Source organism: Callorhinus ursinus, unplaced genomic scaffold, assembly GCF_003265705.2.
Source record: "Callorhinus ursinus isolate GAN/ISIS: 27379988/994484 unplaced genomic scaffold, GSC_fseal_2.0 scaffold5, whole genome shotgun sequence".
Lineage (NCBI taxonomy): Eukaryota > Metazoa > Chordata > Mammalia > Carnivora > Otariidae > Callorhinus > Callorhinus ursinus.
In genome coordinates, this window is record NW_027397067.1 from 44,936,958 (window position 1) to 44,952,273 (window position 15,316).

The following is a 15,316-nucleotide window of genomic DNA, read 5'->3' on the forward strand; positions in this document are numbered from 1 at the left end:
ATGTGGTGGCGAAGCAGAAGGGGAGCTGTGAGCTTTGGGGTGGTCAGAAGCCAGGCAGCACCCAGTGAGGGTGGAAGCGAAGGGTTAGAGCGAGTCACAGGGCACACAGAGCCAACCTCTCGGGTGTTGCTGTGATGGACACCTGCAGCAGGGAGATCTCATAGCCACCGCCACCCCCAAGATGTGGGAGGGGGTGAAAAACAATGAAAAGGCAGCAACACGGCGATCACGTGTGTACTTACACACACACACACACACACACACACACACACACACCCTCAGCAAGCGCAGGCACACTCTCAGCAGCACTCCCGTGGGGGTGAGGGAGACCCAGGGGCCTCTACACTGTAAGCCAGCCAGTGTGGAGGGAGCCACAGACTTCAAATGATAGATCCAACAGACCTAGATAGGGGATGAGGTATGCATACTCCAAATGCAGACTTTGACAGAAACAGAGATGGAGACAAAGACGACAAATACCAGATTCTCTCTCTCCCCCACCCCCTCTCTGTCACACACACACACACACACACACACACACACACACACACCTCTCTAAAAGCATCAGACACAAGAGAAAGGAAGCTCATGTGACCCTCACCACCCTATTCTCCCCTCCCACATGTGTCTGCCTCCCCGGAATCCCCTGCCCTTGCAGATCCTGCAGAAACATGGCTGTGGAGCCCCGTCAGCAGGCCCCACACCTGCACACACCCCCACACGCATATCTGGAGGCCAGCAAGGCTGGCACAGGGACAGTCTCCTGTAAGAGAAGCCGGGCTTGGATTCAGGAGCCCCCACTAAAGCCAGATCAAGGGGCTTCCCCAGGCCATCCAGGGAGCCCCAAAGCACTGGCGTTTCCCAGGGCACCTGTCTAGATGGGACAGCAAGTCCAGGCCCACATACAGAGAGGATGTGCTTTCCACTGTGGCTGGGCTGGCGGTCCTGCTGGTCCAGCGCCCACCACAAGGGCTTTCCCCGACACGTCTGACCAAGACCTGTAGCCCACTAGCTCCCTGCTAACTCACATGGTGCTCCAGTATTTGCAAATGGGGTCTATGAAAAGGGCTGAGAGACTAAGGGGAGGGGCTCCCCAGAGACTGTGGGTCCATTTCTCAACTCAGGCCCAACAGGCAGTGACTTAAGGAATAATCTTTGAAGACCAAGAGCTCAGATTTAGGCCGCAAGTCTCCTGGGGAATGGGGACACAGATACTGAACACACTGACACGGGACACACATCCACACTGGACCCACGCCTACACGGTCCCCACTGTGTCCACAGGCACACAGTGCTCATTTTATCACACACAGAGCCCATCACAGTCCCATTGAATACTACACTGCATACAGCTCACTGTACCCAGTCACCCGTTGTGACCGGCAACACTGACATGCCCCAGGTTCTCTGCACTGTACTGTACTGTACACATCTCCTCACCCTTCGGATGTTCCATTATTATCAACACTGCACATACAGACACTGAAAAGTCCTACTGTCCTCAGACTACACACACACACACACACACACACACACACACACACACACACACACACACAGCTCGCTACCAGCCTCTAAAGCCTGCACACCACACCGGCCAATACCCTACACACAGGGCGCCCGTACAGAATTCCGCAAAAGAACTCCTTTGACTCCCTCCCAGGAGGTGGGGCCTGCGATCCCGCCCCTGGCAAGCTAAGATGAGCTGACCTCAGGCTTCCCTGCCCCTTTTCTCCCCTCCAGCTGCCTTTCCCCAACGCCCACCCCCAGCTTCAGGAAACTTTTCATCAGGTCCCTCGAGCCTTGCCCTTCCCCCAGACTCACGCAAGCCGCCCCTCCTTCACCAGCTGGGCTCTCGCCCCGCACCCAGTGGGAAAAGGTCACCTAGGCAGTCCCCAGCCTGCACCCTGGGAGGAGGGAGCGTGGCAGTAACAGCCGTCACCGAGGGATGGGAAAGGTGCCGGCCCTGTATCGAGCCGGGGGCGCAAAGGGGTCGCGGTGACGCGCCAGAGGAGAGCCGAGGAGCCGAGGCGGCGGCAGCTTCATCTCCGGAGTCTGGGGCGGCGGCCGCGCCCGGTACTGGGGCGCGTGGAGCTGTCCGTTCAGCACCACCGCGCTGCGCCCCAGCGCAGGGCCAAGCCGAGGCGCACCGGCTCCGCTCCCGCTCCAGCTCCCGTGGGCTCCTGCGGCGCGGGCTGCTGTCTCTCTCGGGGGCTGAGGGCACGCGGATCGAGAGCGGGGGGGGGGGGCTCTGCAAGCGGCGAGGCCACGCAGCCACCTGTGAGCCTCCCGCAACTGCGCGCGGCGGCGGCATCTCCGGCCGGAGACAGGAGGAGACGCTTGGCGGACCCCGCCCGCCGGCCCGCGGGGCGCACACACAGGCGCACACACACTCGCACCCGCGAGCACACGCACAGCCAGCCGGCAGCGGCGACCGCAGCGATGCTAACAAGCAGGTCGGGGAAGTTTCCCGCCGGCCTCGGCCGCGGGCCCCGGTGCTCGCAGGTAAGCGCTTCCAGAACGCGCAGGGCCAGCCCTGGCAGCTCCGCTGGGTAAGGCGCGGCGCACGCGGCTCCGGGGCACCGCGCCAGGCGGGCAGGGAGGCCCGGGGCTGGGGGCGAGGGGGCTCCAGTCTTGAGGGCTGGACGCAGGGGACGCCAGGCTGGCCCCCTACCCCAAGCCCGGGTTTACAGACACGAGCGGTAAATTTCCCCGCCCCCGCCTCCCGAAGCTGCGCGCCCCCCACCTCGGCCCAGCCCTGCCCGTGCGCGTCCCAGGTACAGTCCCGCCTGTCTGCGGCGAACGGGCGGGGACGTCTCCTCCGCCCGCCTACGGGCAAGGTCAGCTTTCAACCTCCCTGGGCTCTCACAGGCGCGGGGGCGTGACCCCCGCAAGCGTAAAGCGATCGACAGGACCCCCGGGGTGGGGGTGGAGGCGCGGCCATGCTACTGAAAATAAACCCTCTCCTCCCAAACCTTTCCTTGGGAAGGGGCCAAACCCCATGGAACCTTCCCCCCCGTCCCCGTGCCCTCAGCCCTCCAGAGACCCGCCTGGGAGGGACTGGGCTCGCCAGAGACGGGTGGGGAGACAGGAGAGGGGCGCCCGGGCTCCGAGCGCCCGGCGCTCGCAAGACGTGGTTTCCTCCGCCTGCAGGTGTAGCGCCCCCGCGCGGCACGGGTGGCCGGGCGTCTCCAGCATGACCCGCCAGAGCCTGTGGGACGTGTCCGAGGCCAACGTCGAAGACGGAGAGATCCGCATCAACGTAGGAGGCTTCAAGAGGCGGCTGCGCTCGCACACCCTGCTGCGCTTCCCTGAGACGCGCCTGGGCCGCCTGCTACTCTGCCACTCGCGCGAGGCCATTCTGGAGCTCTGCGATGACTACGACGATGTCCAGCGTGAGTTCTATTTTGACCGCAACCCCGAGCTCTTCCCCTATGTGCTGCATTTCTACCACACCGGCAAGCTTCACGTCATGGCGGAGTTGTGCGTCTTCTCCTTCAGCCAGGAGATCGAGTACTGGGGCATAAACGAGTTCTTCATCGACTCCTGCTGTAGCTACAGCTATCATGGCCGCAAAGTGGAGCCCGAGCAGGAGAAGTGGGACGAGCAGAGCGACCAGGAGAGCACCACGTCCTCCTTCGATGAGATCCTGGCGTTCTACAACGACGCCTCCAAGTTCGATGGGCAGCCGCTGGGCAACTTCCGCAGGCAGCTGTGGCTGGCGCTGGACAACCCTGGCTACTCGGTCTTGAGCCGGGTCTTCAGCATCTTGTCCATCCTGGTGGTGTTGGGGTCCATCACCACCATGTGCCTGAATAGCCTGCCGGACTTCCAAATACCTGACAGCCAGGGCAACCCGGGGGAGGACCCCAGGTTCGAAATTGTGGAGCACTTTGGTATCGCCTGGTTCACATTTGAGCTGGTGGCCAGGTTTGCTGTGGCCCCTGACTTCCTCAAGTTTTTCAAGAATGCCCTAAACCTTATTGACCTCATGTCCATCGTCCCCTTTTACATCACTCTGGTGGTGAATCTGGTGGTGGAGAGCACACCTACCTTGGCCAACTTGGGCCGGGTGGCCCAGGTGCTGAGGCTGATGCGGATTTTCCGCATCTTAAAGCTGGCTAGACACTCCACTGGCCTCCGCTCCCTGGGGGCCACCCTGAAATACAGCTACAAGGAAGTAGGGCTGCTTTTGCTCTATCTCTCTGTGGGGATTTCCATCTTCTCTGTCGTGGCCTACACCATTGAAAAGGAGGAGAACGAGGGCCTGGCCACCATCCCCGCCTGCTGGTGGTGGGCCACCGTCAGTATGACCACTGTGGGATATGGGGATGTGGTCCCAGGAACTACGGCAGGGAAGCTGACCGCCTCCGCCTGCATCCTGGCCGGTATCCTGGTGGTGGTACTGCCCATCACCTTGATCTTCAATAAGTTCTCCCACTTTTACCGGCGCCAAAAGCAACTGGAGAGTGCCATGCGCAGCTGTGACTTTGGAGATGGAATGAAGGAAGTCCCTTCCGTCAATTTAAGGGACTACTATGCCCATAAAGTTAAATCCCTCATGGCAAGCCTGACGAACATGAGCAGGAGCTCACCAAGTGAACTAAGTTTAAATGATTCCCTACATTAGCTGAGAGGGTTCGTCATCCTCACACCCGCGTTGCTGAGTTGCCTCTTGTGCCTCTGGCACAGTTCGGGCGCCTTAGGGTTATGGCCCAAGGAGTAGGTCCAGCCCCACAGGGGAGAGATGCATGGGATATGCACCCCAGGTTGCTTTCACAGCCTTTAGAATCATTTTTAGAGGGTGTTGCGTCAGACACCACGCCTTTGCACCCTTCCATGAAATGACACTCACTGGTCTTTGCTTCGTGGGCATACAATGTTCACCTTTCTGCCAGATGAGTACCACCCAGAATGCTAATTTTTTCTGTTTATCGTGTGCTCTATTCTAGTGCTCGTGGCCCAGTACTGTGAGTGTTCTGTGCTCTCGTCTCTGAGGTTGTCTTGTGAGTCCTGTACCAAAAGCCCCCACAAGTCTGTCCGGTGGAAACACATCTGTGGGGTCGGCAAGGCAGTGATGAGATTTTGCTCAGTCATGTGAAAACAGAATCTCAGTTCTTTATCCATTGCTTTCATTTAGTGTTGTGACCAAAACAAAGAATCTGAAGTTAAGCACACAGGACCAATGCAAGTCTGTGAGTTGTTTTTACCAATAATCTGTAGCAATGTGACTTGCATGGGTACCCCGGTCACCTTTAGAATGATGTACACTAATGTTCATCTTGTAAATGTCGGCTTTAGAGAATGTTACTCAGTTAAACATGTAGTGATGATTGATTTTTTTTTTTTCCCAAGAAGAGAAGCATTAGGGACAGGGCTTCAGCTACACTGTAGGCCAAATCATGGGATACCTGAAGACCTTTCAAAGCCAGGCCTTCATCTTTCCTAGGGTGGCCATAAAGACGTTTATTTCTAGCTGAGGTTCCTGGGCTAGGCCGTTTGACGAAATTTTGCTGTGTCTTAGATATAAGCATGTTTTGGCAATATTTATTTTTTAAGATGTTTAGAAGTAAGGTCGTGTTGTCTTTCTCAACTAAAAAGAGGTTTACTGTTGTTATTATCTCCCTAAGGCAAACATTACTGGGTTGCTAACAAGGGCAGTAGCTTAGAAACTTTGTTGCCTGCTCTGGAAGCTCATAAATTAGAGCCCCTTTCTTTCCGAGCCGAATTTACCTGGATCATTTTGCTTCTAGGATACAGTATGTTATATATGACGCTCTAATTGCCCTGGAGTTCCTGGTATGACGTGGAAGCCCGGCAGTGTGGAAGTGTGTACTCAAAATATAGACATGCATGAGTGAAGTTCTGTGTGGCTTACCCAGGACGGAAATACTGTAGCGCTTACTTCCATTTTCAATGACCTTTTGTTGGGAGAGGGTGGGTAGAGGCCAGGAGCAAGGAAAGAGTTGTAAAACAAAACATTGTTACTTCATAAAATGCCATCAATTGCAAACTTCTTGAAAAGCTTACTGCTCCTTAAAAGACCTTTGAATTTTTAAATTTTTAAACTTGGGTTGAAAGTTGAGAACGCTTTCCTTCTCCACAATGCCCTCTCTCCTCTTCTTCAGTCAAACTAGCACACAACATGGTGAAGGGAACCTGGGCCCCTTTGTAACATAGTTCTCCAGGTAATCAGGTGGTTCATCAGTTGGCTTCCATTATTGTTCTGTCTTTGGAAAGGCTGCTGAATCCAGGGGTCTAAATAAGGAGTTAGGCAGGCTTTTTATCCAAGATTTGGGCCTTCTCTACAGAGGTCCATTTTGTGTCTGAGCTGGCTGAAGAAAACACATACCTCAGGGTCTTGTCAGAAGGCTTTGTTACTTATAGTTGCCATGGCTTCTACAGAGTAGGCAAATGGTTGGATGAACACAGTGGTCCCTTACACCCTTGAGTCTCCAGTTCAAATTCTTCCATGAGACTGGAGCCTCATGGGGGGCATGGAGCTGGCCACCTCCCAGTGCCTGGTGGTCTACCGTCCATGTCTCTTTGTAGAAGCATCAGGAAAGGAGAGATGACTTGGGGGCAACTGGTCATCAGTCAGAAGAGCAGGGTTGTTTTTTAGAGTTTGCACATGGTGTGCATGGAGCACTAGGTTTGGCTCATGCTTCCAGCACTGGATGGTGGAGAATTTATGAGATCATCCCCAGCCGCACTGTGGGCAGGTGAGGGTACAAACTTTCGGGGACTGTTCAGTTGGGCAAGGATCGGGGTTCTCGGGTCACCAAGCACGGTATCCATGGTCACTGGCCATAAAGCTTGTGATAAGTTGAAACAAAGGCAGGAGGCAGAATAACTTGGTCACTCTCATGAGTATTTTTCTCAACAGGCAGGTTTTACCACCAAAAAAGTGATAACCCCCAGTGGTTACTCTTTGCTGATGCGAAAGCTAGAAAACTTGACTTTCCATTTTAGTAATGACTTGCATTTATTTGGTGCCTTTCATTGGGGGAATCCCAAAGTGCTTTAGAGACTGTCTTTTTAACATCTCTTGTACATATTTATACACTTGTATAAAATATCGCTGTGCCCATCCTGGAACTTTAGTCACTTCTGAGAGTGAGAATGTCCTAATAGCATTGACTTCTCCAAGTGGTGGTTTCAGAACAGAGGGAGAGAGAACAACCCAGCTGGCTTGAACCCTGGAGTTAATTCCCACAAAGGATGGCGCCTGGATGTGGCCTAGGGAGAAATAACCTTCCTTTCCTCCAAGTACCACCAAGGTATGGAGTATAAGTGCTCTCCGTTGGGCTCTGTCTAGGTAACATCTTATGTGGCAGTTTCTTCTGGTCTCTGAAACTAGTCAGGGAGGATCAGGTTAGTTTTATGCTGTTTCTGGAGGTAAGGATATAACTATGAGGTGGCATCTTTGGCCACCAGGCTGTCAGACTGACCCATAAACCTCCTTTAGGGGGACACAATAGAAGCTTCAGGTCACTTGTTTCCAGCTGTGGCTTAAGAGCAACTTCACTCCCAGCATTTGAAAGTTGTTATTTTCAATGCCACTGGGACACAGGTATGGACCAGGCCCTTCTGACAACACATGTGATGAGCATTTCAAAAGTGCCGGTTAGAAGTGACACTGTGTCTTTATTGCATGGATATTGGTTATAGATTTGTGTTTTAAGCCAAACGCCCTCATTTCCTGGGTTTGCTCCTGAGGAGGGGCATGTTGTAATGCTGAGCTGATTTGTAGCTCCTAAGGTAGTAATTGGTATTTAACATTTGGATCTGTTATTTCTACTTCTCTTAGTACTCAAATAATTGAACTACCTGCTAATTCTTGCCTCATTTCAAAGAAAATGATTTGTTCTGCACTTTGGGATAGCAGTGATCTGTACAGGCTGTGTGTTGTCTACTTGAAGGCTTAACTGGTATTTCTTGTATGTTTTAACAGCATGACTTGTTACAGAGTTGTAATTTTCAAAATTGAGAACGCTGTATTTGCGATGTCAGTTTTAACACTCATTAACACACTACTGTGCGCGCATTGACACGGGCCCTGCTGAACCATTATGTCTGGTGGCTGCACTTTAGTCTCCATGGCTCGACTCGGGAATGAGGGGGAATGCTGACACACTCAGGGCTCCAGCCTTGAAGATTAAATAGAAAAAGATTATTTATGCTTCCTTAAGGCACTTCAATTACGTATGGAGTGGCAAACACAAAGGTGTGCAGCACTGGGGACCGGAGTTCTTGGGGAAGGCTGGGCTTTGAGTGTTTTTTGGGAAGGAAGAGCTGTTGTTTATTCTTTGCAGGCATATAGAGGTGGCCCCCTTTTCACCAGGATCCAGAGCCTCCAGCCTGCTTTGTAGAAAGGATGGTCATTTATTCTTGGAACCCTCATGACACAGACAGCCATTCTCCCCTTCCACTCTGTCTTGCTCAGCATCACTGATGGGCCCGCCAGTGCCAACCCCACCCCACACTCCCAGGTGCCATTGTCCCCGCTGTTTGCGGTACTTCCCTGACAGTAACTTGGGTCCAGGGTCTGCTGAGTGCCGTGGCTGTTTTGGTGTGAATATTGCTGGGGGATACATGGAACCAGCCCTCAGCACCTGCTTAACCTGGTAGGGCCTTAGACCATGAGTTATTGCAAAGGCCACGGTATGTCTGTAGGAAGGTCCCTGAACTCTACTCTCAGTTTTGCCTTCAATTCTGTCATCTCACGCACATCATTGGCCTTTCTGAGCCTCACACCCTACTGCTGTAAAGCAAGAGGGTTGGATTAGATCATCCTTAAAACCCTGGCCAGTTTTCCATCTCGATGCAAAAACAGAATTTCTGCAGGTCCCTCTACGTTCACAGTATAGCAATGAGCAGGTCCTGATAACCTTAAGCAGAGCAGAGGGACTGCTCACAAACCTATCTGCTTTCATTTCTCTCTTCAGTAACCAACCACAGTGGATGACACTTTCAGAGACAATGACACCAGAGAAACATTTGGACTGTTATCTGTGCCAGGTGACTAGAGTTTTAACATAACTGACAAGTGTCTCCTTTGGGCTTGAAACTATTTATACACCTAATCCAAATTCCTGCTATTAAAAAAATCACTGGACACAGAGGAAAATCACATTGATCCCATTTGGCTTCAGGACTCTTTGCCACTTATGTGTGTTCCTTTTGTGAAGCAGGGTGGACACCCCACTTTGTTCCCGAGAGGTCCCAGGGCCCCTGAGGGGAGTAAAGGCAGATGGATCACCCCCATCCCATAAAATTCTCGCTGAGGAACAGTGGCAGAACGGTGGGCAGCAGGCAGTGTGAACCTGCCTCCTGTCTCCTGGGGGCTGAGGAAGGTGCTGAGGGACACGCATGCAGCACTGAGAAGGTCTGCGAGGTCTCCAGAGCCCTTGCATCCCCACCGAGTGGGGCAGAGTGCACGTTCCTCTCCCCCAGGGGCAGAAATGGGTGTTCAGGCATATTCTGGGGCCAGGATGCCTTGTATCTTCAAAGGAAAGACAAACACCTCCTCTTGAGGGAAGAACTTAAATACTGTGCTCACATGGTTATTATCTTCTCTTATTTTTTTTTAAGATTTCATTTACTTTTTAGAGAGAGAGACAGTGAGAGAGGGAACACAAGCAGGGAGAGTGGGAGAGGGAGAAGCAGGCTTCCCGGGGAGCAGGGAGCCCGATGCGGGGCTCGATCCCAGGACCCCGGGATCATGACCCGAGCCAAAGGCAGACGCCTAACGACCGAGCCACCCAGGCGCCCTATCTCCTCTTATTTTTAGGAGGACTCTTAACTAGCATTTCTACCCAAGGATCTTGTCTGGGTTTTACATCCAATTGATACTCTAGGTCTGAAAATCTGCCAAGTTTTCTTCCTTCTGTGACCTCATTTGTCAATCTTACCATCCTCCTGGCTATGTTCTCCAAAGCAAATAACTGTGTCTGCAGGCGACAAGCCGATTCTTTTAGTAGAATGTAGATACAAATGAGGCCTCAAAGATGTGGTGCAGGGGAAAGAGATACAACAGAGGAAAAGGGGACAGGCGTGCCTAGGAGCTGGTGCAAGCTCCTACGGAAGGAAGAAGGGATAGAAAGAAGCCAGAAAAAAAAAAAAAGAGGAAAGACACCAGGGGTACAGAAGGAGAGAGTGAAGGAAAGAAAAGGCAGAGAAGACTGAAGGGAAAGAACAGACAGGAAATTAGGGAGGATAGGAGAGGCTAAGTCTGTTGAAGTTACTATAGGCCTTCCCTTGAATTCATTTTATTTCCATTCAACGTAGCCTGTTCTTAGCCCACCAGCGGCCCCCTGGGAGTGACCTGTGCCGGAGTCCAACCCCACCCCTGTCCACCTGCTGCCTGTCCAACCCCACCCCTGTCCACCTGCTGCCTGTCCAACCCCACCCCTGTCCACCTGCTGCCTGTCCAACCTCACCCCTGTCCACCTGCTGCCTCCACCGCTGCCCTCCACCAAAGGGGTCTGGTAGAATAGAGACCTGGAAGCTACAAAAAGCCTTTTGAATGAAACGGGGAGTGAGGACACGAGGAAAGGAGCCGTAAATGTTTCCTCCTGAAGATGGGACTTCTGGGGTGCGGATGGGAAGAGTGTCGGCGTTGACCAGACAGGGGTGGCCGAGGGAGTCTGAGACGGAGAGATGGGGTGAAGGGGAAGGAAGAAAATTCCGGGAACAGGGACCTACACAAGCACAGACAAGGAGGCCCACACGCAGCCGGCACGGTGGCGGACTTGGAAGCCAGAGCGGCTGGACAGAAGCGTGGTGCGGACAAGTCTCGAGTAAAGTCACCGAAGGAGCTTCAGGTTCATTCTTCGGCCACTGAGGTGGGACGTCTGACTGAATCAGTGATGTCGGAACGTGACTCTGGCAGCGGCTGGGAGGCAGGAGGGGGCCAGGAGACCTATGTGAGGTCAGAGGTGAAGGGAGTGGGCTGGACAGGAAGGGGCGGAGCGGGTTGCCAGGGAGGATGCTGTCAAGGTCAAGGACTGGATGTGGGGTTGAGGGAGACTCCGGGAGGGTGGGACAGCTGGGTGTCTGGCTTGGCTGGTGACGGGGTAGACGGTGGTGCCACCAGGAGAGACAGGAATCCTTGGATCTGTCCCTGAGGTTGAGTGGTGTTGCCTGAGTGCCTGGGGCCGCACAGATGGGAGGGAGGTGTGCGGTGCAGGGGGGAGGTGGGGTGGCTGAAGGGAACCTGGGACAGGACCCCTGCGCTCAGAGGTGGCGGTTGAGGCCATGGGCGAGACGGCCCAGGAAGGGTAGGGAGAAGAACGCAAGAAAGGAAGGTCCCTGCACCAGACGGGCCTTGCTTTCCTCGGCTGGTCTTGTCTAGCTGCCCTCCTGGTGCCCCCTGCCCCCTGAGACACCCCCTGTGGGGGATCTCTGCTGCCAGCCTCAGCTGTTCATCCCTCTCCTTGTTTTATCTCTGCCGTCGGCGTCTGTTCCTCCCACTCTCTCCAAACTGCTCTTTTGAAGATCACCAGTGATTTCCTGATTGATAGTTAAATTTAGTGGCCCTTCCTCAGCTCTCAGGCTCCTCCAGCCAGATTCTGCCCCTGCAGGCCAACCTCTAAGTGCTTCGCACTCCCTCCTCTGTTACTTTGTGGACACTGCGCATTGCTGGCTCTCCCGAGGGCTCTGCTCCCCGCTCTCCCGTTCCCACCGGGTCTTTGTCCCCCTCTGACCCGCTGCATCCTGCATTTCCCCCAAAGTTCAGTCCTCGGCAGCCCGCGGCGCCCTCGAGCCAAGCAGCAGGCTCCGCTAGTGTGCACACGCCTTGCACGTCTCTGTGCCTGACCCCGTGCACTTCTGAGCCCCAGGCACACTGCCTCTGCAATGTGGGTAGCACCCTCCCACTGGACTTCTCACCGTCACGCAAGCTTGCTCTTTTTCCCGCCTGTTCCCTCCCTTCTGGCCATGGAGACACGGTGCTCTCAGGCCCCCAGGTTGGAACTTTAGTCATCGTTGAGTCCTCCCCACTTACTTGGACATTTTCTCACCATAGCAATCATTTCTTGCCACCTGACTAATTGCCAAGCACCATATTAGATGGGAGGGAAGGAAATGTAAAGGGTATTGCTCACAGCCCTTAAGCAGTAGAGACTTTACAGCCACTTTATTGTGCATTGAAATCATCTGGGGAGCTTTCAACAAAGTAGATTTCTGGGCATCACTCCAACTACAAAATCAGACTCTTGGGGGTGGGTCCCCAGGAATTCATAATCTTACAATGCTCTCGGGTGATTTTGATGCAAGTGGTGTTCAGACCCCTCCCGGAGAAACAGTGGCTCAGGGATACTCCTGATGGTACTCTCCCTCTCCCTCATGCCCCTGCCTAGTGGGCACCAGGTTTTGTCACTCCTCTCTTCACTGCATCTTGTACTTCAGTCCCTTTGTATTCACTCTAAAGCCTCCCACCCCATGTCATTGCTCCTTTACTCATGCTTTGCTCATTTCCAACAGACTCATGTCCAGGCTCTCTGTCCCCCAATCCATCCTTCCCTGCAACCCTCCACCAGGTTCCTCTTTCCCTCCCTGTATCTTAGACTTACTGATGACTTCTTTGGCTACGGCTGTTGCTTATATTGAAGACGTAAGCAGCACTGACATGGAGAGTCACAGCTGAGGAAGTGAAAAACCTGCATTGCATGGGCCCAGTTAGGCTCGAGGACAGACAAAAGTGCTCCTTTAGGAAGGAGTGGCCTTTCAATGGGGCAATGAGGGGCAGGTGATGGGGACATGGAGATTTGTAACAAGGGACACAAGCACTGGCAGCACAAAGGGCTTGAATGTTGGATGACCAAGCTCACTACCTGTCTAGGATGGCCAATCCTGAGTCCTAGACTCATGGTCTCCCAAAGAGCCGTGTGAGTCTGTCCAGCACTGAGTTGTCCCTGGACACCCAGGGATATGGTATGAGGCAGGCAGACTGGGGGAATATGGTAGAAACAGAATTGGGGTTCTCCAGGAGTTTTTTTCCACTCAAAACTCTTTTCATCGCCTACATCTCCAGACATTTAAAGAATTCTGAGCTATTTTCAGACCTACTATGAAAAGCACTGAGGTGTTATCAGTCAGACACCAATCTAACCATTTCCTAAGAGGCAGGCTGGCATGACTCACTTTTGATCTGTCAGCTTTATATTGATTTTCCTGGCAAACTCGGTGGGTCTGCCAGAGCTGACTCTGTCAGGAGCCACGGAATTGTAACCCACCGTGTTCAGGGTCAGTTCTTGCAATGGCCACCACCACAGGGTTGTAGCCTGCATTTCTTTTTGTGGAATGTGCGGGAGGAGGGGAGGGAAACTGCACAAAACCAAAGATGTCCCTGGGCTTTCCCACCGCTTGCTAAAAGAGAAGCCCGACAGCTTTCTTCATGGCTCTCCCAGATTTGAGATTCGAGTACTGCTTCTGGATGAGGAGCTGGTGGGAACGGAGGGGGCCCCTGAAGTAGTTCTGGGTTTTCTTCCGCGGCAGGTGAACCCACTTGCTGCCACTCTGACCTTCCCTCTGCCGTGGAACCGGGGAGCCAATGATTAGAGGCGTTTAAATGTATTACTATGTAATCTGCCAATTTTAAAACATGAGATCACTGATTATTCAGTAGTCTCATTTAAAAAAAAAAGCCTTCTCGTGTTAAAAAAAATAAAAAATAAAAATTGCAGTCAAATCAGAATGTCCTACTGACCTTCCCATTTCCCTGAACTCCCCTCCGCCCACCACGGAAATATGCATATGTGTGTCAAAGCTTCAGAACTAGCAGATGCTAAAGGACTCATTCGAGCTGATATTTCAAGGAGGAGCTGATGACTGGAAACTGGAATGTGCAGATGTCACATATTCAGAGAGACTGGAGTGCTGGCCTCAGCAAATGAGAGGCCGAGTTAAATCAGCCAAGAGCCATCACTTAGCTGGGTGCAGAGCCATTTGCCGAGCGCTGTGCTGAGGGCCGTGGGAACATCTTCTTCACGTGACCTCAGTCCCTAATACTTTCATCAGTGCGCCATTGGGTCAAAAGTCACCTCAGGTGGCCGTTCAGGAGCAGCGTTGAAATGTCACGGAGGGATGTGCGCATGTGCATGCATCTGTGTATTGTGTGTGCGTGTGTCTGAGTGTGTCTGCGGATCTCCATGTGACTCTGGGTGTCGTGTGCCTGTGTGTATTTATGTGGGTGTGTTCGTGTGTCTGCGTGTCTGTGAACGTGGGGGTGAAGGGAGTTGCTCCCCAGGACTCCCATAGACATTGTTTGCACAGAGAGGCTTTCCCTACGTTCCGCCCAATTTCAATTGCATCTTCTGGCCACCACTGCCTCTGCGTTATGTCCTACAGCATCAGGTACTTTCTCATCTTTGCCCTTATTGCAATTTGTCATTTTTGTTTATTGGGGGCTGCCTGTCCCCCCCACTACTTGGAAGATCCACGAGCACAGGGATATTTATCTCTAGTGCTCAACACCATGCCTGGCACAGAGTAAATGCTGACAAGTGATAAAGAAACCAAGGGCAGGGGGGCCAGCATAACGTACGGAGTTCAGGTCCTCTTTTTGGGAGTGATGCTAGAGAAATGGCAGGTTGCTGGGGTGGAGATCTGACCTGCTGCATACCTGAGGCGGGGCTGGGAACCTCAGCAAGGGTTTTCATTGAATGAACATCCTTAGCAAAGCCTCGCAGGCTGGAGACCTGTGTCATGTTGGTCAGGCAGTGCCACTGGTAAGATGGGAAGGGACAGACTCCCTACGATGCACATTTCTGAAAGAGCTCCAGGACTGAAGGAGGGCTACCAAGACATTCCCACTGGGTAATGACTAGTGCACGAGCCAGTGTGCAGGTGAACAATGTCAGAATGGATCAACGCACAAGCACCCCATTCCTCCGGAGCAGGGTCCACCAGAGATCATCCACATTGTCAGGCTTTGGAGCAGAGGACACTGGACATGCCTGATGTAGGGGGGGCAGTCTCGACATTAATATTTCATTGCAGATCCTCCAGCAAAAACCCAAACCCAAAAGCTCTATCTGAGCCCTTTACTTAGATGTGTCTTTTTGCAGCCAGCTAAGCAAAACGCAGTCTGCATGCTGAGTGGGCTCTGCGGTTCACTGGCTGGAACACGAATGAAGCTGGTGGGACAGGTGCCCTGTGAATGTGTTGCCGTGCACTGGCTGAGGGGTTGGGCACGACGCGGCACCTCTGTGGCCTTCAGAAGACAGGTGACATCTGAGCTGGGCCTGACCGTGAGGAGGGGTGTCAGAGAGAAGAGTAGGTGCCCAGGTTCCTGGGGGCAGGATCTGGAAGG

General features: G+C 53.2%; 1 protein-coding gene across 1 annotated transcript; it reads left to right on the top strand.

The window, feature by feature from the left end:
- Positions 1-3,196: 3,196 nt before the first annotated feature.
- KCNS2 (potassium voltage-gated channel modifier subfamily S member 2) lies at positions 3,197-7,992 on the top strand. Its single transcript, XM_025870569.2, has one exon. The coding sequence runs from the start codon at positions 3,197-3,199 to the stop codon at positions 4,628-4,630; it is 1,434 nt and encodes a 477-aa protein (XP_025726354.1). The 3' UTR covers positions 4,631-7,992.
- The last annotated feature ends 7,324 nt before the right edge of the window (positions 7,993-15,316 follow it).